Here is a 25,591-nt window from a genome sequence, read left to right as displayed (position 1 = left end):
AAACTTCCAGCACACTTGAACGCACCTGACGGGGGCGCGGTTACGGCCAGGTGGTCGCCTTCCTCGTGGACAAGTTAAGGCAAGCAACGGTGGCGCCATTGAAAAGAACTCGAAAACACTTACCTGGAAGAAGGTAAAAAAGCACTCAAGATAATATTTCTTTAGTTAATAATTCAACTAAAAGGTTCACTATGACTCCGTCCACTTTTGCTGTGTTCGGTACGTTGCTAGCGCACTGTGTCACCAGACTCCGTAAAAGATTCGCTACTTTTTGCTGGTTGTCTTTTTAAATGCTCAAACGTTCATAAATGCGACAATTAAATTATAATATGATTGTAACTGTAGCATTTCGGCGCCTAGTTGGGCCACCACAACTTGACGGAATGTTGTCACATCTGTTCGTCTTATGTGGCTGTTTCGCAAGGAAAGCAAAATGGCGACTTGTCTTTTTTTTTTAACACAAATAGGGAAAAAAAGCGTTTTTAGTCATTGTTAAACCGATTAAAGTGTCAAATAGTGGCGCAAGAAACTCGTTGTCCACTGAAGAAGGTTCTTCTTGTCACAAGATGGCGCCATTGAAGCAGTTTAAAAAACGACTTCAGAGTTGGACTTCTAAAACCAAGTAAATGTTTGCTTGTCTTGCCTTTTGCTGAAAATGTGACAAAAATGAACACGTCACAAGTTATATAAATCACCAATACAATTAACAAATGCAATATTACAGCAGATAGTTGTGTTAAACGAAGCACTTCACATGTACTGCATATACATAAATAACAGTGATGTTAGAAGAAACATGGGAACAAATTGTGAAAAAAAAAAAAATCTTCACCGCCACCTTGACTTTTAAAGTCCTTAAATGTTCTCCCAGTGTATGCCAATGAGTCCAGTGTGACTGTGCCGTCTCCACTAATTAACACGGGAAATGACATTCCTCCATTTCACTGGAAAGGTCACATCAACAATTTAGCTGTTTTTTTTTTTTTTTTGTCCACCCTCAGGAGCATTTGTTGCTGCAATCATGACTTTTTTCCCCTCCCAGGAACGTCAGCGGATTTCACTCTTGGTTTGTCTTCATGTTGTCCCATGTTGGCCAATTTTGCCGGCACACCTGAAGTGAACCCGCCGCTCCCTCAAGTGGGGACACGGGAACTCATCAGTTCGGATGTTAAATATTTGCCGGCTTTCTGTCGAATCAACTGTAAATATGTGATTAAAAATAACGTGGGCTAATCCTGTCAAATCAATAGTATTCTTGATTTGACATTTTATAGCAAAATATGAGGTTTAAAGATGATCGTCCAGCGCAGGAAAGGACCTTTCGACTCGAGTGTAACGTAGTCAAAATCAATCGGGTGGCGAGAGACTGCTGAAAAGGAGCATGTACTGTTCTCCTATCTTTATTTCTTCCTGACCTCTCACCTCAGCTTCCTCAAATTGCTTGAGTCGAATCAATACCGGTCTTTCTGTGACGCATGGTAATAATAACACCCTGAAAAATGTCGGGAATGTTTAAAATGATGACGGCCCGAGCGCCGACTCTGCAGAATTGAAGTGATGATAGTCCCCAACGTCGTGGGGCTGATCAAAAGAAATTGCGTTGTTGCGGTGACATTTAAATCTCAATAAAAGGAACATGGGGTGAGTGTCCTCTTGATGATGACTCGTAGCCTTTTCGTCGGACGAGGGGGGTGTTTTTGCTGACGCTGTAACCACGGCGATGGAAGCGTCCAAGCGGGTGTCGTCGTGGTCGGTGGCGGATGTGCTGGAGTGGATCGAAAAGTGCTATCCCAGCCTAGTGGGCGTCCTCCACAAGGCCGTGATGAAACACGACATTTCAGGTGTTTTTATCATCAATAATATTTACAAGTCACCACAAACTTTTAAACGCAATAATAATAATAATTGGTGTGGCGTAGGTCGCGCGTTGCTGCGGCTACGGGAGCACCACCTGCACCTCCTCGGCGTGGACTCGGAGGAGCAACAGCAGGAACTGTTGCAGGACCTCCTCCTCCTCCGGGTGCAGGAGGAGGTGGAAGAACTGGACGACATCTGCTCAGGTGAGCTCGCTTGCGATCGGAGGTGCTCAAGTTCTTTCACTTGACTTTCCACTTTTTTAAGAAAAGTTCTGTCTTTTGCAGAATGCTTTCCGGCGTAGCAGACGTTGATTTAGAATTCCGGTTCCGGCCCATTCCATCCCATTTTTCATCCGGTCATCCATCCATCGGCTGACAAGGTGGGTGTGACGGACATCTTAGCTGGAGAAGAAGAATCGATGACGAGGGGAAAAAGTCATTTCCCGTGTGAAACGGGAGCCCGGCAGATGTTATCAAAATGCTTCGTATTACTCTTCCTTTGTTGTCGGCCAGTCAATTAGGACGAGCAAGCGGTCACAAACATTTACTCAATGTCATATTTTTACAAACCTAGGAAGCACATAAGAATTAATTAAAGTTTTTTTTTAAATTCATTTTATTATTATTATTATTTTTTTAATATCAGGACTTGACATTTGATGTCAAAGGTTTCACAAGTATTAAACGTGCACGGAGGAGGGGGAGGCGTCACATATGGATGAATTAGAGGAGGACAAATGAGACTAATGAAGTGTCCCAGTGCAGGCACGCCAATCGATCAGTGTTTGCACCGCGCCAATCATCCGTCAATTAGCGCTAATTAGACGACCAGCTTACGCAGCAGAAATGGCGCTTCCAACCATTCATGGATCATATCACACGTCGGCTGGCCGCACGCGCGCTTTGCTGAAAATTTCATATCCATTTCTAAATAGGACCTCAAGAGTATCTGACTTGAAAAGTTTCTCCATGCACAGTTATTTTAGTGATGTCACCGCACAGAAGAAGAAAAACCGAGGGAGGCAATTACGCTCAATTTGATCTCAATTTGGACTTTCTGGGCCAGAAGCGACGACGCTCATTTGTATCAAAGATTCATTTCTTATTCGGACGTCCCGAGCGCTCGCAGATTTATTGCGCTGCCGCCGGTCCGATCAATAATAACAGACCCCCCACCCCCCCTCATTGCAATTCCGAGAGCGCTGTGAATTACGAGGAAACTAGCAAATGACGGGAATGCATTTTGGTCTGTGTTCTTAGCTCTACTCTACTCTACTATATGTCCATGTTATAGCTGTGAAAAGGCAATATCAAAAAGTCAATTCTGAGATTTCTGGCAAGCACTGGCTTGGACCTACAACTGACAACAATCTCCCGTTGGCTTTGTCTGAAAACTGTTCAAGAAGGCTGCAAAGCGGCACTGTTAAAAAAGCGTCACGGTTTTTCTGGCAAATACTGGCCGTTTCCTACATGTGACAACAATCTCCAATATGCTTCATGTATGGAAAGTAAAGCCTGTGTCCTACATGTGACAACAATCTACCATATCCTGCACAATCAAAGTGCTCATGGAGCTTGTGAAGACCTCCAATAATGTTAACAGGGAGTGGCAGAGATTTTTAGCAAGTACTGGCAATGTCCTACACTAGACAACAATCGCCCCTATATTTTTCATATGACAACTGTTGAAGTAAACAGAAGCGACACGTAACAACCCCCAGACTCAAGGTGACAAATACATTTCTCTAAATAAAAACGAAGGAAGTCGGGTGCGAGCGCAGGTGTCATCTTGATGTCTTTGACGTGTGAGGCGTCAACCTCAGGACCATCATGCCTTGCTCTCGCTGCGCTAATTCCTGTCTCCTTGGAAATGCATGAGGCATCATTCACGTGGATAAATATGGCATGAATTTTTCAGCGCGGTTAGTCGCTGAAGCGCAACTGCCGCGCTATTAAAACATTAACGCTGACGGGACGACAGGCGGCGGCGTACAGGAGGGACGTTTGGATAATTGAAATGCCCAAAAAAGCCCGGAGAATTTTCTTCTCATCCAACCCTTCTTCTTCCATGCAAAAATACTTGCTATTTATTTTTTTATTTTTTTCAATGATGTGATCCTCACCTAGCTTGTTTTTTTTTTTTTTATACTAATCTAAAGGACGAACCCTGTTGACTTGAAAGGCTGATAAAACTGCTTTGGGAAAGTGAAATGTTACAATATGTCCTGTTTGTTCTACAAATTCGAGGAATTATATCACATTGTTAAATCAAGAATCATCGTTCTTTTTAAAAAGCGGTTACACCCTATTCTGCATGTGCCAACAATCACCCATATTCTTCTTACAAAACATTGCAAAGGTCGTGTACCTAATGAAGTGGCGCGTTGATGAAGCGCTGCAAAAAAGTAGCCACAAGAGGGCGATGTTGAGCTGGCGAAGTGGTTACCCATTTGAATCACCGCTTGACCGTCCAAAGTTCAATCTGTGTCGAATGAGTAGAAGTTAATGCAAAAAAATCCTTTCTAACAATCGCCTACCAAAGTGCCTCCTGCAGAAAATTCGAGAAAATATCACATTTTTGAACATATAACAAATAACATGTCCTGTCGCAAGCATCGGTTTCATTCTCAACATTTAAGACGCTGACATGAGAACGTGAACTCGTTTTGATCATCACAAAAGTAAGCGATCCTAACCTCCCAGACGCCCTTAAATTCACACTTTTCTAAACGGAGTTCGTTATGGAGGAATATGGCCCACAAAAAAAAATAAAGTTCCACACGGAATTCCCGAGCATTGCGTCTCCCGCTCACGTGCTGCTGGGTGGGTGGAAGATGTTGCTTGCTGCTCTCAGCCGAAAGAGGACTCGCGCATTTAGGCGCGCATGTGCGCGCGTCCACTTTCCTTGAGGCAATCTCCGCCGCCTGTCAATCAAGTCGGGACCGTGAAGTGGATCCAGTAACTGGATTCTCTTGATGCCGACGATGAGGATAAGGACTCAACCCACCAAAAAGTGACGAGATTGGATTTTTGCTCTAGGATGGACTCGTGTGGACGGATGCGGGAGGAGGAGGAGGCGGTGACGGTGCCGACGGCGTGGACGCGCGTCCAGTCTTGTTTTGTTGTCTTCCGCGGATGAGAAAGAAGCAAAAAAAAAAAAAAAGTTTCGCTGCCGGATGGAGGAGCGGCGGCGTGTGGTCCTCGTGGTGGTGGTGGCGGCGGCGGCGTTGCTCCGTGAACGACGACGACGCTGCGCGCGTGCGTGAGCGAGCGCGTTAATTGCGGCTTCGTTAGCTGCGCGCCCGCGTGCGTGCGTGCACAGGGGCGGAGGAATGCACGCGCAGTCTGCGGGGTCAGCAGCAGCAGGAGCAGCATCCAGCTTTGCCGCGACCACAGGTGTTCCCTAGTAAACAGGTAGGCACTCAAAATGTACTCTTCGCTGACGTCAGTGATGCTAAATATAACTTTTTGCATGAGTCAAAATACTGAAATTGACACACTGTGGACATTAGCAACAAAAAGCGTGTTCAACTAATATTTCATTCAAATGTCAATAATTTACTGAAAGATAAAAACATTTATTCTCACAAGGAACCACAGCACTATTTCAATGAGATCCAATACAACCACATTTTGAAATATGTTTAAGTGTACCTTTCCCCAAAGTCTGTTCTGGTATTTTGACCCGGCTGCCACTTACTAGTTACCGGTTTGCACAACATGAGATTGATCTGGCACATGTTCCAATATTAGCGACAGCAGTCGATCCCATCCTCACCTTGTGGTATATTTATTTAGTATATTGAAAAATATTTAAGATAATTGAATGGAAAATGTATTTAAAGTACACTCACAACACAAGAGCGTCAGTAGCTGAACTCAATCCCGCTATTGATGATGGAATTTGGGCTTGGCCGAAACAATAATCCTTTTAGAACACATTGCAAATAAGTTTTCAAACAGAAGCATACACATTTTCAAAAACAAGTCGTTAAGAAATGGTTCATCTTAATAATTGGATTTTCTTTTCCCCCATCATCATCATCTTTAGTGACTCCACATCCCAGAGTGCCATGGTGTGGCTCGGGCGACATCCAAGTGGGTCCACCTGACCTAAGGCAACCTCCCCCTCGCCCCACTTTCCTCATCACCCCCCCCTCCCCAACTTGGCGCACCCGTTCACCTTCCTAAGTCCCCTTCCTCCGCCATTTCCTCCTCCCCCTTCTCACCCCCGCAGCACACATGCAGGCCAAGAAGCGGTACCTGCTCGTGTCTGTGGGGGTCGCTCTTCTCTTCCTGGTCTACATGTGGGCTCTGCAAATTGCCGACTTTGAGCAGCAGCAGCAGCAGCGGTGGTCCCGCCACCACCAGTTGCCCCAGTACCCCGACTACGACCAGCACCAGCCGTACAGCCAAAGCCAGGAAGCGGACCGGGCCCGCCCCAGGCCGCCACTGCCTGGACACTGGACTGAGTTGACCCGGTTGCTGGGGCCCTACCTGGAGGGTGGAGAGCAGGAGGTACGCTAAATAGAGATTAAAGGTGAAGTGTGGCAGCGTGGCTTAGCCGTGGGCATCCCTGAAATTGTCTTACATGGAGACAAGAGAACGCTACTCCCTGTCATATATTCGTTATCCTCTGTGAAGAACGGTCAATATTAGTGCCGTACTGATGAGTGAGAACTCCAGTGGGGTTCAAAATTAAAGCATCTTATGCGTCATTCTTATACTGCCCCCTGCTGGCCACGCTCATGGGCACCTTTACGTATTTAAATATTGACGTATCCTTGAAGACATTTTCTGCGTACTTTCCAGGAGGACGGTCCTCAGGTGCACCACCAGCACAGCTCCCCCAGGGAGCGACGTTCAGTCCGCGACAATCTCTACAAGAACAAACGCTGCCGCATGGAAACTTGCTTCGACTTCGCCCGCTGTCAGCCGCACTTCGGCGTCTACATTTATCCGCCGCAGAGGGGCGACGAGGTCTCCGCCACTTACCGTAAGATCCTGTCCTCCATCCAGGAGTCTCGCTTCCACACGGCCGACCCCCTGAAGGCCTGCCTGTTCATCCTGGCCGTGGACACCCTGGACAGGGACCGATTGTCGGCCCAGTTTGTCCAGAACGCCAGGACGCGTATCCAAAGTTTGCCCACGTGGAACGACGGGAGGAACCACTTGATTTTTAACCTCTACTCCGGTACCTGGCCGGACTACACAGAGGATCTGGGATTCGAGGTGGGCCAGGCCATGTTGGCCAAGGCCAGCGCCGACGTGGCCAACTTCAGACCCAACTTTGATATTTCCATCCCGTTGTTCTCCAAAGACCACCCGCTCAAAGCGGGAGGCACGGAGGAGGCGGCGGTCCGAGACATGCCGACCTCCTCCTCGTCCTCCAGGCGCTACCTGCTGGTCTTCAAAGGAAAGCGCTACCTGACGGGGATTGGCTCAGAGACCCGGAACGCTTTGTATCACATCCACAACGGGGACGATATTGTTCTGCTGACCACCTGCAAGCACGGCAAGGACTGGGAGAAGCACAAAGACGCCCGTTGCGATCACGACAACCGAGAATACGCAAAGTAAGAACAACTCTTGCATTTTCTCACACACACACACACACACACGCGCGCGTCACTAACGTGTCATGTCGAGTCGGAAGTCAAACAAAAAAATGCACGGAGCTCCCATTCTCAGCTGCATGTCTTATAATTCAGTGAAAACAAACATCTCTTTAAAGTTTACAACGGTAAATAGTTTTCTTTTAGTTGTGAGTTGGAGTAGATGACATTTATTCAAATTTGGGCAAAGTCTGTTGCCGGTTGCCTCCCGTAGTGCGTGTGACTCGAGGTGAAAAAGCAAACAGGCAGCTTACTGCTCATTGGCTGCTACAAGGAATCAAATGGTGCTTCTGCACGCAGGGCCACCAGCACAACCGAGTGCAATGTGATCTGAGCCAAAATATACCAGATTTTCATTTATCGGCCTTGAAAGTTAAGATGCCGAGAATCGGTGACGTCTTGTTCCAAGTTTTCCGGGTGGGCTATTTTAGTCACGGCCAACTGGTTTGTTAGCGTGAAAAAGGGCGGTGGTCGCTTGTGGCTTCCGTTTTTTAGGTTATAAGTCAGCAGGCGGACGAGTGCGACAGGAGCTGTTGTGAAAATTTTAACGCGACAGCACTTAGATTGGGGGGGTACATTGTCTGCAAGTTTTGGTGTTGCGCAAGCGTCATCTGCTACATATTTTAGCATTCGCTACACTAGCACGAAAGTGAGCTTCAATATCTTTTCCCCATTTTATGATTTCCATTTTGTCATACGTGTGCGGTTGTAAAGTGAGTCAACAAGCGTGGGCATGACAATAACCAACGTTTGTCCGGCCTCGCTCACATCGTCGCCTCCACTTCTTCGTCTTTAGCACTCAAGCTGGGCAGTCCGTCTCGGAACAGGGTCAGGGGCCGACCATTTTAATAAATAAGGCCTGAGGGTCGAGACTCGCATCCAGAGGGCGGGAGTCTGTCCGGCAAAAAAGGGGTCAAGTGCCCAGCGCCGGAAATTCTAAAGGACGACAAAGCCTCCAAAAAATGAAAACGCAACATAAAAGTCCATTGGCGCATTCATGGTCTCAATGGCAGGAAAATAAATGATTTGATTCTCCGTCGCGGTTCATAAAATCAGTTTTACAGAAAATAAAAGAGCGGCGTGAACTGTGAGAGGCTGCTAATCAATAGCAGGCGCAAATGAACACAGCGCGCTTAAGAGGCTCCTTCACGAAAAGTAATTAGCACATTTGCTCTCGCGGCATGATCGCTTTTTATTATCAAAGTGGATCCCAATTTCACACTCGGCGGCTTTCAGTGTTTTTTTTTCTTTCTCTATTTATATTATTCACGTGCTGCTTTGCAATCAAACAAAACAGTCAAGTCAGCCCTTTTATGGGAACTAAATTCGCTGTCAATCCGAAACTCGCAACAACGAGGCTGTGGCGTTGTCGACAATTTTTGTTGCTCCTGAAATCTCAGCCCCTTTGATTGTTTTTTTTTTTTTTTTTTTTTTTTTTTTGGTGTCGCGGACGCAGTCAAATAGCGTGCAAACGAGCCGCCTCCCGATCTTTAAAATCTTTAAGTGGTGACTGGCAGCCGGAATGGTGCTGTTTACGCACGTCAATATGCACATCCTGTCGGCGGGTACGTAAACGGGGGGAGGCCAGGTGACCGCTGCAAAATATTTCTTTACTCAAAGCGCATTTCAACGTATTGCCAACCGTTCGAGAGCCTTTTTTAATCATCGCTCAAGGCAGATTAATGCGACCCTGATTTAACGCATGACTCGAGTTGAGTTTTTTATTTTTTTATTTTTACACATGGCATCTGCCATTCACTCCAACTTTTCTCACGATGCAACGCCGCCATCTTCAGGGATCTGTTGGTCGTTACGGTGATTTACAAATCACAATTTCGCACCCAAGACAAATATGCTGTAGATCATATGTTGCTTTTTGCAATGTATTAATTGAGTCCAATTTGAAATAGTCGCCCAGAGAGGAATGAGAAGTAGTAACATTTAAAATAAATGACTGCGTGAAAGATGGCTTGAAGACAAACACACACACGTCCGCGTCTCCCGCACACAGCTGCTGTCACATCTGTGTGCTTGGCAGCTGCAGCGTTCAAGATGCATGATGGAAGCGGGGGGGGGGCAAAAGGTAATAAAAGCAAATGCCAACGTGATGGCGCGTCCGTTTTCACCGACCTCCTTACTCCCCCCCCCCCTCCCGTCCTCCGCTTTGCTCCCTTATCTGCCGTCATGCTCGTCCTCGCCTGCCAAGCCGAGGCAAAGCGTGGAAAAAGCTTTTGCTGCTGTCTAAGTGCATCTTTTGCTGCGAGCGCCGATGAAGAGCACCACCAGGGATAATAACACCGTGCCACTTTCCCACTAGAGAAAGAGAGAGAGCAGAGACGAGACACTTTTTAAAACAACTTTGATGCGCGTGACAATTGTGCCAGCATAATGAAACGTACAAGACGTGGGAGGGAATGTTGGGCGGGCGAGATGGTAGAAGCAGAGGGACAACCAGGATGAAGTCACAACCGGATTGCGGATGCGGCGGTGTGCAGCAGGGTTGTGTTCTTGAGCCCGGTTAGTTTTCAGATCAACAACCAAAAAAAATAATCATCATCAGTTTGAAATACAACGTTCTATCATTTCCTTGTCATTAGGAGTTTTTTTTAGAGCTTCTGTGAAGATTTTGGGAGTTTAGAGCGTTTTCCTGCCCGCCGTGCAGCCGGCGGACTTCTCGGGCTAGCGGGAGAACTCATCAATACGCCGAAGGCCTTTCGTCAAGGCTGCCGGCTGAGTAAAAACAGCCGCATCGATCCGGCAGCCAATCAGCAGATGAATGGAGGTTAATGCTCCCCTCTTGGCGCGTGAAAGTCAAACATAGATCGCTATTCATTCTGCACGACCCTCTGCATGTCTTGACCCGGGGTAGCGGCGAGCGTGAAAGAAAATCGTGGATGGCACCAAAGGTTCTTCAATAGTGGGGAAGGGGACATGTGCCTCTTTAGCCTTGCCCCAAAAGTCAGTAATACCGAAATGATGGAGGCGATATTTCCTTTCGTCATGTTCATAGCTTGTGCGACGCAAGTTAGCTCACGTTTCCAAAAAAGTGGCGCCGAAGAGTCCAAATCTTTCCCGTCGTCCAAATTTGTACTGTTTCCAACATTTACAGTGCAACCTTATATCCTTGACACCAATTACTCCTTTCCTATTGGCCAATAATGCGGCATCTAAAATATATAGATACCAAAGCTGGGCACTTGACCCTTTTTGCCTGGTCAGTCCCCTGCCCTCCGACCGTGATCTGGCGAGCCTTCCGGCCTCGACCCTGCGGCCTCGTTCATAAAAAGTGAAGGCCCTCTCCCCCGTTCCGCCCACTTGTCTCCTTGTGGCGTGTTATTGAGCTACGGGCAACTCCGGTCTTGGAGACGGATCTCCCCCATGCGTACCCCGACCGAAGCTGGAACGGACAACGCGTTCGGAGGCCAATTCGTGGGCTGGACTAAAATCCACCTGCGGCCTCGCTTAATCGAACCCTTTTTTCCAAGTTTCTCACCCAACCCTCATCCCAAAAATGGGCGTCTGGATAGATACGTGATTCGAGGCATTTTCAGTGCTGAGCATGGCTTCCACATGGGGAGAGTTGAAAACGATTAATTCCACCTGGGAGAACAACCTGCATGCGTCGGACATTTTTCTCAAGTGTGATGGGCCTTGGCACTCAATTCTGCGCTACCTGCCGCAGTCTAAATTCCACTCCATCACACGCGTCGTCCGTCCATCCGGCGCATTGCCGCCTCTCTGCCCTCATCTCTTTTGTCATCTACCATCTTCTTCCCGCTTCCTTTGCTCTCTCTCGCTCTTCACGCCGTCGCCAGCCGCGCTCGCCTCGGCAGGCGGAATTACAGAGGGAAGAAAGTCGGCCAAACAAAAGTCAATACACGTTGGACGTGGCACGTCTTTGAATTTTGCTTTTAACAGCAGGATAGGACCTCCGCCAAGGCAAAAAAACCCAGAAAAAATAAATATAAAATATAAAAAAAAACTTTTTGGAGAAACTCCCAAAATAAAAAAAATAAAATTAAAAAACACTTTAAAGATTGAAAGAATCCATTTTTTATAAGGCCACTTCTATCAAATTCAACCTCTCCTTCACAAAATGAGACCATTCGGGAGATGTGGAATATTTGACATTTTTAAGAAAACCACAGTTTTCCGATAACCTCACGCACTGCGCAAGCGAATGATTTTAGTTTAAGTATAATTAAGGCCTTCGTCATAGAAAATATTTTGAAGAATTTATGCCTCTGCCTTGGTCAAGGTAAAGCTTTTTTTTTTTTTTTTCTCCATGTTTGGAAGGAAAATGCCGGGCGGTGTTGTGCGACTGTGTAAAAGTGCATCAGCAGGGATTTACAGCTCATTGGCTCTCATTATGAAAATGTGATATTGCGCTGGAAAGCCTCCGGCTGTTCTGCGGTGGATTAGAGAGGTGGCGCCGAGCGCAGCTGGCAGACGCGGCCAACCACCCAAGCCCGAGCAGGCGTGCGCCCGCCATCCCTCATTGATGGCGTTTTATCTTATATGAGACAATACACGTCTTCTGTCACTTTTAAGAATTATATCGCATGTCGGCACGTGGGCGCCATTTTGATTGTTTGATTACACGCGGTAATCTTTGATTTTATTTACATTGCGTTTTTTTTTCGCTCCAAGTAATTCATAGTTCTTTAACCCGGGTTTCTCCAAAGGTCGCTTTATATCGTTTTTAATCAACTTCAACGAGCCCAAAGCAGCAACGGTGGAAACGGTTCCACGAATGGCGCCAAACTAATCACAATTTGTTTTGCTTAATTCACTCTTTAAGTCCAGCGATTGCTCCCCGGGTTGCCTTCCAACGTTTGATTTTGGTTCGGGACGTGTCGCTTTATGTGTCGGAACACAGATGGTGCACTTTTGAGTTTAAACCCCAAATTCTGCTGTCAGCATATCGGAGCGATGGCCACACGTTGTCTTGGGATCAGATTTGTATTATAAATAGGATTGGAAGGATTTTTTTGCATGTTTCTTTGAGATCAAATTTTGCGTACCCCCTGCAGTTCCTTCAAGTACCCCTAGGGGGTGCTAGTACCCCCATTTGTGAACCACTGCCATAGTCGACGTATGAAGGCATTGAATTATGGAGATCAATTACAAAAAACAAATAAACCTAAAAAAAAAAACCTGTTTGCATTGTTCTTTGCTGTAATTAGGCAAACGTCTCAAAAAAAAAAAAAAAAAAAGATTGCAACATCTGTTGCCGTAACATACAAAACATTATATACGTACGGTAATTGTAATATAAATCAGCATAGTATACGGTCTAATTAACTTGTCGTAACACATCGTTTTATAGATCACCAATATATGTTGTACATCACCGTAATATAATTTGTCGTGACATCCCCCGTCGTTATATTCTTTGTCATGATAGTCGTTGTCGGAATCTAAACCATCGTAACAAACACTGTTGGATGATATACACCGTTTTTTTTTTTTTTAAAATCATATTGGATCAGGACCAATTTTACATGTGAATTGGCACCGACTCTGCTTGCAGTGCTCGCTCATCCAATATGTGTCAGCAATGTGTTCATATTAATGGCGCCATATGTGCTTTCTGCTGACTGGGACGCACGCGCACGGGATACGTAAACGGACGTCGATGCGCCGTCAAGACCAAACGTCAACATAAAGCTGACCGTAAAAGTCAAACAACAGACGCGGCGGAATCACGTGGTGTTCGGGCGCGATCTGTTGAGCGCTGGTGAGGCCCGGCCAGATGGTGCCGACGGTAAGCTGCAGAGCTGCAGCCATCCGGGGGAGAAAAAAAAAAAAGATCATCTGTGTGCTTGTTTTGTCCTTTTCAAATCCAACTACAAAGCTCAGCTAACAATCCCATTCAGATTTGTGCCATGAATAATTCACGCTGATGAATAGAGCCGCCAGTGACTTTGTAAAGATTGTGCCACTTGCCTCATCTTCCTCTCGGTGGCTCTGGTGTTTTTTTTGTGCGTCTCTTGTCCGCGTCAGCGCTGACCGCAGAAAGCAAACAATGGGACACATTTTGATAGATCTCACGGAGTTCATTTCATACAAAAATCACAATCAATGAAACAGTCCTGGCTAACACACAGAAAACTTCGAGCTGGATGTAACACACACACATTCACACCCACGCACACACACACGCACCCCCACACGCACGCACCCCCCCGCACGCACTGGAGGTGAAGAAGCAGGAAAAGAGGCAAATAAATCAAAGCAAGGTTGTGGCCGTCTTGTGTTAAAACATTTCTTGTCGATGGTGTGCAGAGCACAGGCGGAAACTTTTAATGTCTTTTGTTTTCTGCGTGTCCGCGTGTGTGCGCGTGTGTGCGTGTTAAAGGGCCTCTCCAGCTGTGCGTTTGGCCGAGGAAATGACAGTCATTTGCATCCGCCACTCAAAGACGCGCGGCACATTAGCGCCAGGTTTCGCTCTCGTCGGAGAAGCGCGGCGCCATCAACGAGCCGACGAAAAGCAAACCTTTTTATAGAATACGGAAAAGACGAAGTTGGCCTAAAGATGACGGTTTAACCATGCAGAGGAGTAGTCGCCTTCAAAGTCCACTTTTTTTTTATGTGTGCGCGCATTGGAGACGACACGCCGTCCATTTGCCATCAAACAGAAAATTGTCTCGCCACGTTCGCCACAGTGAACAAGCGCTTGGCAGCGCCATCGTTCTTAACAAGACTCCCCTGACGATCGTTACTTGTAGAGAGCCTCTTAAAGGCGACATATTACGCAAGATTGACTTTTTAATTGCTTGTATACAAATAGTTGCGGCTCGGGAGTGCCGGCCCACCCATCAAGTGTGAAATTAAACAACTAAGTAAATCTGTTCAGTGTTCAGCCATTTTTTGTGTGTGTGTGTGTGTGTTGGGGGGGGTTATTGAACTGAAGCATACATTTTAGTTTTCAAGTTTTTATATTGCGCGTCAATGTTTTAGAATACAGAATTTTTTCGAGTCGTGTTTTACCATGCTATCTGGCACACCAATGTTGAATTTTTACTGCCAGAAAATTTTGCTTTAAGTCCAAATTGGATTTCATCCTGAGAAATGTTTCCAGTGCAATTCCGTGAAGTCCTTCGCTGGAGTCCACTTAGCGTCTCTGTTTACCTGCTGACATCACATCCGGCCCGCCTCGCTGAGCGTATCTTCTTTCGTAAGTCGGCGCTCTTACGGGATTGACATTTTAAAAGCAACTTCAGTCTGTTTTGCATATATTCATTTTCACCGGCGGGTTTATATTCCCTGCTTGATTTGTGCGCTGCGCCCTAATGGACTTTGCTGTCGTGTGTGTGTGTGTTGGTAAGTCTATATGTTGCTGATTTAGACGCGCCTCCGGTAGCTAATACGCCGGCTAATGGTTGAGATAATGATTGGTGCAAATGGGGGCTGCCAAACGTTGGCTTTTGGCGACTCAAAACGACACCGCATTGATCATTCAACATGTCTTGCGAGAACACGCCTGTTTTGCATGAATCCGTTAGTGGACAAAGAAGCGCAAAGGGAGTGACTCGGGCCTTATTTCTTAATCTTTTGTCCTCTGTCTAATTTTGGATGATTTTTTTTTTCTTTTTAATTTTATTTCCTTAATTTTTTTTACTGCCATATATTCTTTATCCTCTGCAAAAAACAACCAACATATCAGCAGTTTTGCTGAGTGTCTTTACTTAGTCGTCATGAAACTCTTCGTTTATGAAGTCACGATGGCATATACTATATTGGATATTATACTGCCCTCTAGTGGCCGAGTTGTGAACACCAAAAGGATTCGCAATGAATTCATCACCATGGACAGTGTTTAATTCCTTCCATTCTTATGTTGCCACTTTGTACAATGCGTAGATTGCTATTTTCTTAATAATAATAATCATTTAAAAAAATGGCACACTTGGTGTTCAGCATCTGGAAGAGTTCCCAATCGATATTTCTCTAATAACGCGGTTCCTCTTCTTGTTTTTCTGGGATGAACCGAATAGATCCAGCCAGATGAGCGTGGATCGACGAACGTCCGATCCCGGCTGATAAACCGTCTCGTTTAAGAGGCCTAATGGCCCTCGAATGAGCGCACCGGCGCTCCGGCTGGGAATTTGTTGCCCTGATCGTTCTCGTCCTTAACTGCTCGTTTTCTGCCCAGAAAGTCTATTACTCAACAACGCGGACGGCTTCTGACAAATGGATGATTCGTGTCTGTAAAAACAAGGTTAGCCTCTTGATCTCGTCCAACATCATAACTTGGAAAATCCCAACTAAAAAATGAACTTCATCCTTGAGCCAGCCATGCACGACTAGCCGCGCAAAATTGGAGATGTCTGCATTTGCATTTGAACTCTCCAAATGTTGGTCGCGGTCCAAATGTTCGTGGACTTTTATTTTTTTCTTTGTTTCAATGGCAAGACGCCAAGTGCAAAGCAAAACACTTGTGAAGGGGCTGTTATCCTTTTCAAGTTCCCCTGAGGAAAAATTGTCGAAAGGACTTTCTTATCACAAAACGAGACAAATAAAAGACAAAACACTTAATTATTTTTTTTTTTCAATCAAACCCATTTTAGCCCCACCCCCAAAAATGCCTCGTCTGTAAAATCACAGCGAGAAGTGAAAGCTGGAAGTCTGACAAAACCTCCATTCCCGATAATATCTCTTCATCGGGCTTTTTATCCTCTTCTGCTCCTTCACAGGAAATGAATGCGGGATTTAAAAAAAAAAAAAAAAAAAAAGGGCTCTTGTACCTTGTCATTTTCAGGACAGCGCCGTAATGAGAGCGAACAAAGGAACATGACATCGAGCGAGAGCGCGACAGGCGCATCATGAATATTACACTGATGGCACTGGAGGCCACACAGTTGCCATCAACAAACCGCTAAGCACCGCCGCTGGGGAAAAAAAAAGTCCCGATAAATCGCAATGTCACGTATCACGATGCCATGTTGGTCAAAATCTGCTACAGTTCAAAATCATAAATTTAGTCCGGAAATTGGCCATGATGAGAAAAAGTGCTTGTTTGCAAAAAAATATTTTCATTCGTAGATTTCAAATCTGCCCTCACTTTGCTTACATCGATAACTGATTGTATGACGTTAAGGTTGACAATATTCCGATAATATCCATTCAAGAGCGGCGCGAGGGGTCTGGTTGGCCTTAATGAAAACCTCCCCGAGAGACCGCAACTTAATTGGCCGATGTTGATTTTTGTTGATGTCTGGAGTGCGTTAACGGCAAATCGAAGCTTGGCGCTGGCACTTGGTTGAGGGCAATCCACAAGAATCTGCTTTGCGATGCTAACTAACGACGCCGAGCTTTGGCGAAGACGCATGAACTGGGAAGGGAGGGAAAACTTTTTTTTTTTTTTTTGAGGACAAGCGCAAAGACGGCTTTTCTGACCTTGATTTTGTTGTTCCATTCAAAACGTTGCCAGTCGCGCTGTCCCAACGCATCCTCGCCTGCGTGACGGCCTGGCCTGCGCAGGCTGAGCAACCGCAACTGACAGCGGAACGGCTGAGGAGCAACCCCGGCGAGTCCCGCGACGCCCTGCAAAAAGCCCCCGCACGCTCTTTTATTTACGCCGGCCGTATTATTAAGCAGCCTTCATGTCGAGTTAGCGTAAAGCTCCGTCTGTGGCTCCGCTTTATTCCGCCTTGCGAGCGCATTCGGATTTTCGAGCCTCTGCTTTTTGCGCCCTTCGTGCGCTTTTGCTTTGGAGTTCTTAAATATTTGGCAATTATGAAAATTTGTGTCAAAAAAGAAGTTTTGAGTTTACTAGAATGGATGCTACTTTGTTTAGCATATTTCTTGAGCTTTATCCTGGTCGCAAGAACGAGGCGCTCTAAAGTACCCATGATGGTACGATCCCTCGGTCCACATGCTGGCTGTCAGGTACGACTTATTTAAAAAAATAAATAAAAAATCTCCCATCTTAGCTCAGCCCCATTTCTCTGCCTGACGTGTGCTCACGCATGGCTGACGACGAGGCGCTCTAAAGCGGCCACACCAGCTGACTCTCCAAAGAAAAGATTCATTTTCATACATGTGTCACGGCTGGAGTTTTCAAACTCGGATTCCGATTTCAAATGAGAGTTTGAAGTGGCGGTGGCTCCGAACACGATTCGGTTAGCATTAGCATCCCGAGCTAGCTCACCCAGAGAGTTCCTGTGGTGATTTATGTTTGGAACACGAACTCGAGCTTAAATGTGAAATTCCTAGTTCGTTCAAAAGCGCTCAAATGTCCAACCTTGTCCTGAAACCGGTGGCACGAGTTCACGTCTTGATTTAGCGGTCACGTCGCAAGCGGGCCAAATCATGAACATCTTTTTCGCGCGCTAACGTTTGGAGCCCGACTGTGCCGCTTTCACTCATCCCGACAGACTCGGCAGTCAAGAAGCCGCTGCTGACAAGAGAGCCTCACTCGCCCCCCCACTCCCCCCCACTCCTCCCACCTCCATAAAAAACGCTTTGGGGGGCTAACAAGTTTATCTGGATGTTTGGATGTTTTGCCCTTCGGATGCGCTGGCCGTCAAAAATGTCTCCGTTCGTGTCAGCCGCGCGCCGATTTGGATGACAGCCGTGACAAACGGGGGCGGCCTCCGGTCGGGGCGTCGCGCTCGCGATAGGAAACGTCTGCTTTGCCTTGACTGAACCAGCGCTAAAATATGAGCTCAACCTTTTTTTCATTTGCTCGAGGCTTGAAACTGGAAACGCTGACCTAAACTTAAGTAGAACCTCAAATCGTATGTTTTAAACACCAACTTTGGTTTGAAATCGTTGGCGGTCAAGGCCTTCAAGCCTTCTCTGCTGGCCCAACATAATCAAGAAATCATGATCATATTCTACAAACTGATGTCATATTATATCCTTGTGTTGAATTTTTATCCAATCAGAATTCAGCTCGCTCGTGTTGCCAGGCAGATTTACTTCCTCAGTTCTGTATATTATTTGTCCAGCCGTGGTGTCATAAATGATGGTCCTAATTTGAAGCCCACCATTTTGTTTGAAACCTTAACACAGTGCAAAACCGTCACGGGATGAGAAAAAACTTGAAGTGCCTTCCCTGCACGGTGTGCGTGAAGCGATGCTTGTTAAGGGCACCTGAAGACAAGATGGCAGCCGGCCGGCCGGGCCGACGGACCGGCTCGTAATTGCCTGCCGGTTTGGCGCCGTCCTGCCCAAACTGTCAGACGTGCGGCTCGTCCACGCCGCTTCTTCTTTGTTTCCGTTTTCTTTCAGAATAGTTGAACTCTTGTTGTCTGTTGTGGCGCATGTGTTCAACTTTCGTCCTAAAAGGGCCATCACGGCGTCTGCTTTGACGCTCTTTCCCTTCATTTTGGGTCCATCCCGCCATTGTTTTCCCGCCTCCCGAGCGTTGATCATTTTAAGAAGCGTCAAAGCCGAAAGCCTCGCCGTAAAAAAAACGTCCGCTTGGTGTCATCGAGACGCCTCTCGGTACGTGTGACAAAACACAGCACAAAAATCGCTGAATTGCTCAGCCCTAGTTTGTACTTTAATTTACTTTGATTTGTGTGCGTGTGCGGGCGTGTGTGTGAGATTAAGAGAGCGATCCAGATGACGGGATTACGCTCACGTTCTCGCATGCTATCCAAACAATTGTTCCCCTTCTGCTCCGCTGCTGAAAATCTTGCTGCTTGGCCTGGCAGCTAACTGCGCTGGGATCTGTGTGTGTGCGTGAGTGCGTGCGTGCGTGCGTGCGTTATGATTTTGAAACCGACAAAAAAAAATGTTGTCAGAGCGAGCTAACTGACTCGTGAGTGTGAACAATTTGTGACACCAACAAAACGTTGAAATAGCAAAGCATCCAGAAATAACTAGAAGCGTGATTAAGAAGCAATGTTGACGTCATATTTTAGCGTCGTAAGATTGACATTGACAATAATAAAACGTCATAACAAAATTGAAATTTGTGAGTTGTGTTTGGGAAATTGAAACATTTTCTCAAATCATTCATTTTTAAAGTGCAAGACGCTTTTTTTTTTTTTTTTTGGGGCACTTGACCCTTTTTTGCCAGTCAGTCCCCGCCCTCTGGCTGCAATCTCTGTACCAATTTGTTCATAAAAATTGGCATCCCTGCATTGAGCCGCCACAGGAGACATGCTAACGGCAGAGGTTTATTTCAACATTATTATCTGGCTAATTTACTGTTCCAAATAATTTTTTTCAAATTTCTATGACATTTCTATCCTCAAATTGTGCTCATTCATGTGTTCTTTTATCTCGTCCAATTTCCTGTTGAACCATTTTCGGCCTGGAAGGCGGGTCTGCGCTGTATTGGGAACATCCTAATTAATTTGTACTTCCTATGCTTTATGTGAGGCAAAATAATAACGAGCACATGCTGCCGCTAAGTGCGCTCTTGTTCAGTGCTCGAGTCCAGGTCGTAAAAGTGCGGGGCTGCAGGTAATTGATGGCGACCGCCTAAAGTTCATTAGGCTTGCGTGTGTGTGTGGGATTTCTGCGAAGGAATACATTTCATTTCACAGCTCATTAACCTAATGGCGGCTCCACTCTGCTCGCGGCCGCCTCCTCGGCTGATGATTTAATTTCTGAGGCGTGAAAGTCCACGTTGGCGGCTTGGTTAACAGCATCCGAGTCCGACGCAAAGCGGGAAGCCGCTGTTCTGCCCCCCCCCCCCCCCGCTCAACCATTATTTCACCCGTGGCATTCGGGCTAAACGTGGCATGAGGAGTTTACTCGGCGGAAATCCGGTGCGGATTACGAGGGAATTTGAGGAGCGCCGATAAATCTCGTACGAAATCCAAAGCAGCACTTCCCATAGGAAATAAAGTAAATCTCTGCGATACGTTCTGGGCGCGCCAAAATATTGCCAAGAAATACATTTTCGAGATGATCGTTGAATTCTGCCGTTTTCCCCACTCTCGACGTTTTCAAACGCTCACCGCACATTTTTGCATGATTACGTTGCATTCTCCGACTTCGGTTGACTTGAATTGAAATTGCGCTTGTGCCTGTTACGAGCCTGTGACTGCTTGCTTTGTCATTGTAAATGTGGCTGGAGCCCAATGACATGAGGGGGGGGGTTTATCCATCTGCCGGGGAGACGCATTAACCTTAAACTGATATTTAAATGTCACAGTGTGTGCGTGCGCGTGTGTGTGTGTGTGTGTGTAGTCCAAGCGTAATACAGAGAATGTAATTAGATGTGGCCCGAGCCTTTCCAGCGGCACACGCGAGATATACCGTTGCGCACGCGTGACTCATCGGTGGGGGTCAGTGTTTCCAACAATTAGGCCCAATTAGCAAACAGCGCCACCTCCACCTTGGCACGCCCCCCCCGCTTGCGCCCCCCTCCCTCTCCCCTGCTACTTTTTATGGCGGAGCGCACAAAACGCTGATCATCTCTACCTTGCGTGTTGTTTCCAAGCTGACGTGTGTCGGGTGACGAAGACGAAAAGATTGTTGAGTAGCCAGGAAGTTGCTTTTGGATTCAAAAAGGTCACTGACCCCTGTTGCACGGGACACTTTTTATTGTGAATTCTGTTACACTAGGTAACATGGGGTGTGTGTGTGTGTGTGCGCGCATTTGTGTCCGGTTCCCAAAAGTGAGTGCTCAGCAACCCGGTCGTCTGCTGGCGGTTTGACAAATGGGATGTGACCCCACAGGTGGTGCATATTAGCAACGCTTCCGCGGGGACCTCTGGTGCTAACGTGTTGGGGTGTGTGTGTGTGTGTGTGTGTGTGTGTGTGGAAAATATCCGTGCGGTGTGCGGCCGCTCACTTTTGTCAGTCTCGGAGAGATTCCTGCCTCACCCATGAAACCAAAACTGTATAATAAATGTTGTCATTTCGTAAAATAAGATGAATTTATTGCTTGTAGATTGAACGAGGACCCCCAAAAAAAATATTTTAAAAATTATTTTTTTATTATCATTCAGTAAATGAAGTCACGTAACCAAGATGACTGATAAGTCAAACTAGTAGCTTTGTTGCAGAACAACACCTGAGATTGATTGATCGCTTGATGTCCAGAACGGCGAGATTGATGCTGAAGGTTACACATGCCCGCCGGTTCACTTGACTTCATCTTTCTATTTCCTGTCTTCGGGGGGGGGGGGGGTTCGCCTCACTTGCCCCCGTGTCTCACCTCCCCCGACACAAGCGGCGTCCGCTAACGTCTGATTGGACAAATCGGATGCGCCGCCGTCGCCGTCCTGTTTATTTCCATTTTGTCATTGACAGCGTGCCCTCCGTCGTTACGCGTTGATTGATGGCGCTGCGAAACTAAACGCCACGCCACCCCGCAACCCTCTCCTCCCTGCATGCCTCGCCCTCCCGGATGAGCGCATCCCACGTGGACGTGCATTGCTACAGGACGTTCTTCCCATCCATTTTTTTTTAGTTTTGGTTCACTTGGTCGGACTTCAGATCAAATTCAATGTCTGTATAGTTAATCAAAGTTTAATCATGCAGGTCAAACCTGACTTTAATTTCAAAGCTCAATTAAATATCTTGGAATGCTCCTCCAAAATATTTGCACGACTTGAAAACTTTGAGGGCGTTTCTCGAGGAAGGTGACTCATCAGTTTCCCTCCTAAATCTTCATTTCTCATCTTCTGAGGCCGGCGGAGCGATGTAATGTGATCATCATCTCAATCAGCGGGGAGCGAAAATAAATGAAATGGGCTTTATGAATTGAATATGAGCGGGAGGACTGGCGCTGGGTCAATTATCTGCCGCCGCGCTCCGATTAACAGAAATAATCACTGCAAAGAGCAGCGAAATGGCCAAAGACGAAGGTGCCAGTAAAATCGAAACGTCGGAACCGCTATTGTTCGCGAGACGTTTGCATACCATCACTTTTTTTTTTTTTTTCGCAAAAACTTCGCCCTATTTTTCTGCCTTTGTTGGAAGCCAAAATTCATAAAATAATTCAATTTTCTGCTTGTAATTCACGTCTTTATTGTTGGAAGTGTTAAAGGGCCAAAGAAGTCATTTTATCCATTTTATGTTTTTAATTAATTGGCCAATTCATCAGTCATCACCATTTTTTTCCTGCCAAATTTCACAACCGATATTGGCCTAAAATTTCTTTTTTTAAATCCACATAGGCTGGGCCCTACCCGGTAAATATTGGTGTTTTTTTTTCAGGTAGGCCGGAACGAATTTATGTCATTTCCATTCTTGTCAATGAGGAAAAATGATTTGAGAGCCGTGTGTTTAAAGTTTTGGACTTATCGGGAAGTATCTCAACTTAGGGCACCCCGCTGTATCTTCCTGTGTGCTTGTTCGTTTTCCTACTCCACTTGTTTTTTTGTTTCTTTTGCTCAGACAGTGCTAGCCGAGTGTCTACGTGATGGATCGTCCCTATATTCTCTGCCCTCGTGTCTCCTCCAGGCGCTGCACCTCGGAATATAATTGAAAACGCCCGTTGCTTCCTCAATTTTCTTTTCCGGAGTGCTCCTCCTCATCGCGACACGATTACGGCAGTTGTTGTTCGAGTGAGGCGGACTCCGGTCACATGACTCAACTCCAGTCAAGCCCATTTGAGGAATTGCCTTGCTTGGACTTACTTACGACTTGCACATACGTGACACTTCTGCTTATTTTTCTTCCCAGCCCCCAAAAATCTGGTGCTAAATGATTCAGAAAAATCATTCAAATGCGATATTTTTTTTTTTTTCCGAATGCGAAGTAATTTTTTTTATTTTTATATTTTATATATTTTTATAATTTAATTTGAATTTTTTTATTTTTTTAAAGTCCTCTTCCAATGTAATTTTTTTAAATGACACAAAGTTTTCTTAAAGTCCGTCCTTTGCGTTTTTTTTGTGCACAAATTTGCAAGACAGGGAAAAAAAAACAAAAAAAAACTCTGCGATGGACTTTGTCCGCGAGGGACAAAAGACGTCCAGGGGGAGAGAGGGCTCGTCATCCGTCTTCATTCATCTCGCCGGCGCTCGTGTTAACGCTCAATTATCCCGCCTCCGTTTGTCTCCATCGTACTGGAGAGTGGCGGGAAGGCGGTTGAGTGATTGATGCCAAACACGAACAGACACGTCAAAGTGGGAAGAAAATCAAGGATGAATTGCTTAATGCAGAGATGCCTTGACATATGAGCTTGATTTTGTTTGGATCTCAAATCATTCTTTGCGGAGGATAAAGAATATATGCCGATGATTATTTTTAAATGATTTGCCTCCTTCTGTTGCAGCAGTGTGTTAAAATACATCACGCAATGCTAATTGCTAGCCTGTCTATAGCATTTTGTATTGTTTGTTAGCATTAAGCTATCATCGGATCTTCCAAACTAGCTTTCCAAGCGGGCGTTCGTATAACAAGTCACGCCGTCGTGTTTCCATCGGAAGTGGTTGTTGTCAGACGTTACGTTAAGTGGTGAGCAGGTTCATGTTGCCGCAACGCGCCGAGTTCGCCGTCGCTTCGGCTCTTAGACAGCGGCGGAAGCGCTCCCCTCACGTCCCCAACCAAGACTCCATTTCCCCCACGATCAGCAGACCCGATCGCTTTACACGGGCCGCAGGTAGGCGACCTGCCGCCCGTCGTCGTTTGGCATTGATTTCCTTTCCGCTGCCGACAGACTCCCTGCGAGCGAGGAAGATGAATAATTCACGGGACGCCGCCGGCTGCGTTGGTAAATAAATACTTAACTAATATTGGCCCCGCCGCAAACCGCGGGTCTCCGTTTACCGTGACGCCAGCCCGGAGGGCAGACGCTGCGCTCGACATAAATATGACGTGTGTAGAAACACCTGCAAGTGCGGTTACATTGCCGCTGGTGGAACCGTTTCCTTTTCCCAAGAATCTTGGAAAAAGTCACGTTTCAAATGAATTGAATTTCATTTTGGCCACCCCAAAAATGGCACAAGGCATCCAAAAGCTGAATTGTTCAAATTGTTTTCGCTTATGGCTGCTTCTTCTTTTTTGCCTGCAGCACAACAGCAAAATGCTGCTTCACCATGTTTGCGTAGCTGCGCTCCAAACCTTTGGCAACTCTGTTTGACTCTTGTTATTAATTGCATTAAAAAAGGCCACCAAAATGAATCACTCAGACTAATAACAGTCCACCCCGTCAGTGACTTTTAAAGTGCCACCAAAAAAAAACGCTGCGATGCACATTAGCAGGCCCGAGAAAAGTTGTACTTCCATTCAGCAGCCTGACATGATAATTGCGGGTTGTGAAGACAGACGTATTGTTTGGGGGGGAAACCAGAGGAAGTTGAATGACGGCGCGCTCATTAGCACCAACATATTGTTCTGGTTTTGTCGGGCCCGACAAGGCCGGCGTGACGGCGGGTGACACGCCTCCCTCGTTGTTCGCCTCCGATGTAACGAGCGTGGATTGGCAGGGGATGTACGTTGAGCAAAAAGTTGGAGTGCGCCGTTTTGTGTCTGGCTTTTCTTTGGACATTTCCACGACTGCGCTTTGAAAACAACATGGCAGCTTTTCGCTGTAATCACACAAACCTTTCCACGGGAGTTTCCCGGAAATAACTTCCTTCCAAACCTCACTCTTTATTTGGGCGCGCCAAAATTATCTGCCAAAAGATATTTTGTATCTGTATTTATTGAGTTTTTTTTTTTTACTGTGTGTGTGTACATAATGAAGCGTCCACCGATGGTGCATTTGCGGTTTTACGGGATATCGTTTGTGATGAAAGTTCATCAGCCTGAAGATGATTAGTATCCAAAATGTCACACCCGACGCACTTGTGTAAACCGAGGAAGTGCTCGGTCGGGTCACCTGACACCGCGATGTTCCATCGACGGACCTTTGACACCCACGGGACTGCGTGTGTGTATGCATGTGTGATACGGTGTGGCGGGAGGGTCCGCACCGCCAGCTTTAGTGTCCGTAAAGAGGGCTCCGCTTACACGCGCGCCCGTCTTTAACCTTGATGCTGTTTTGTGTGTGTGTTGCCTCGTCTATTATTTACTCCTCAGTCTGGCTGTGTGCGTGTGTCCAACGAGCGCTTCTCGGTAAACAACCAGCGCCGATGACACGAGTGACCCTCACATTAAACCGACCCACTCCAATAGCCCCCCCCCCCCATCAGGATCCGACTGCTCTCATTTCCAATCGATTTGTTTCCAGCTCAGCGCACAAAGCAAATGTTA

At 46.4% G+C, this 25,591-nt stretch overlaps 2 protein-coding genes across 3 annotated transcripts in view; both read left to right on the top strand.

The window, feature by feature from the left end:
• The first annotated feature begins 10 nt into the window (after nt 1–10).
• Nucleotides 11–4,008, top strand: LOC148316361 (sterile alpha motif domain-containing protein 12-like). Of its 2 annotated transcripts, none has more exons than XM_088286404.1 (4): nt 11–133; nt 1,671–1,841; nt 1,920–2,060; nt 2,142–4,007. In XM_088286404.1, the coding sequence occupies exons 2-4, from the start codon at nt 1,721–1,723 to the stop codon at nt 2,156–2,158; spliced, it is 279 nt and encodes a 92-aa protein (XP_088142530.1). In that variant the 5' UTR covers nt 11–133; nt 1,671–1,720; the 3' UTR covers nt 2,159–4,007. The 2 variants fall into 2 exon arrangements, with proteins under 2 accessions (XP_088142530.1, XP_088142531.1); XM_088286405.1 differs by having other exon boundaries at nt 52–133; nt 1,688–1,841; nt 2,142–4,008.
• An 892-nt stretch (nt 4,009–4,900) lies between these two features.
• The window catches only part of LOC148316357 (exostosin-1), a 39,922-nt gene continuing 19,231 nt past the window's right edge, over nt 4,901–25,591 (top strand). The window contains exons 1-3 of the mRNA XM_088286403.1: nt 4,901–5,270; nt 5,908–6,374; nt 6,669–7,432. Coding sequence (XP_088142529.1) covers nt 6,099–6,374; nt 6,669–7,432 — 1,040 coding nt within the window. The 5' untranslated portion in view covers nt 4,901–5,270; nt 5,908–6,098. The remainder of the gene's footprint in view (nt 5,271–5,907; nt 6,375–6,668; nt 7,433–25,591) is intronic.

This window comes from Idiotropiscis lumnitzeri, chromosome 21, assembly GCF_059441095.1.
Source record: "Idiotropiscis lumnitzeri isolate Australia: NSW breed Sydney's pygmy pipehorse chromosome 21, RoL_Ilum_1.0, whole genome shotgun sequence".
In the NCBI taxonomy this organism is placed as follows: Eukaryota; Metazoa; Chordata; class Actinopteri; order Syngnathiformes; family Syngnathidae; genus Idiotropiscis; species Idiotropiscis lumnitzeri.
Note: the sequence above shows the minus strand (reverse complement) of the source record. Positions and strands in the feature narration are given on the sequence as shown.

What these genes read in the sequence shown, in the direction of transcription:
- LOC148316361 (XM_088286405.1), top strand. Translation starts at nt 1,721, where the DNA reads ATGGAAGCGTCCAAGCGGGTGTCGTCGTGGTCGGTGGCGGATGTGCTG. An exon ending in GATGAAACACGACATTTCAG is followed by an intron (nt 1,842 to 1,919) that starts GTGTTTTTATCA and finishes GGTGTGGCGTAG; the next exon opens with GTCGCGCGTTGCTGCGGCTA.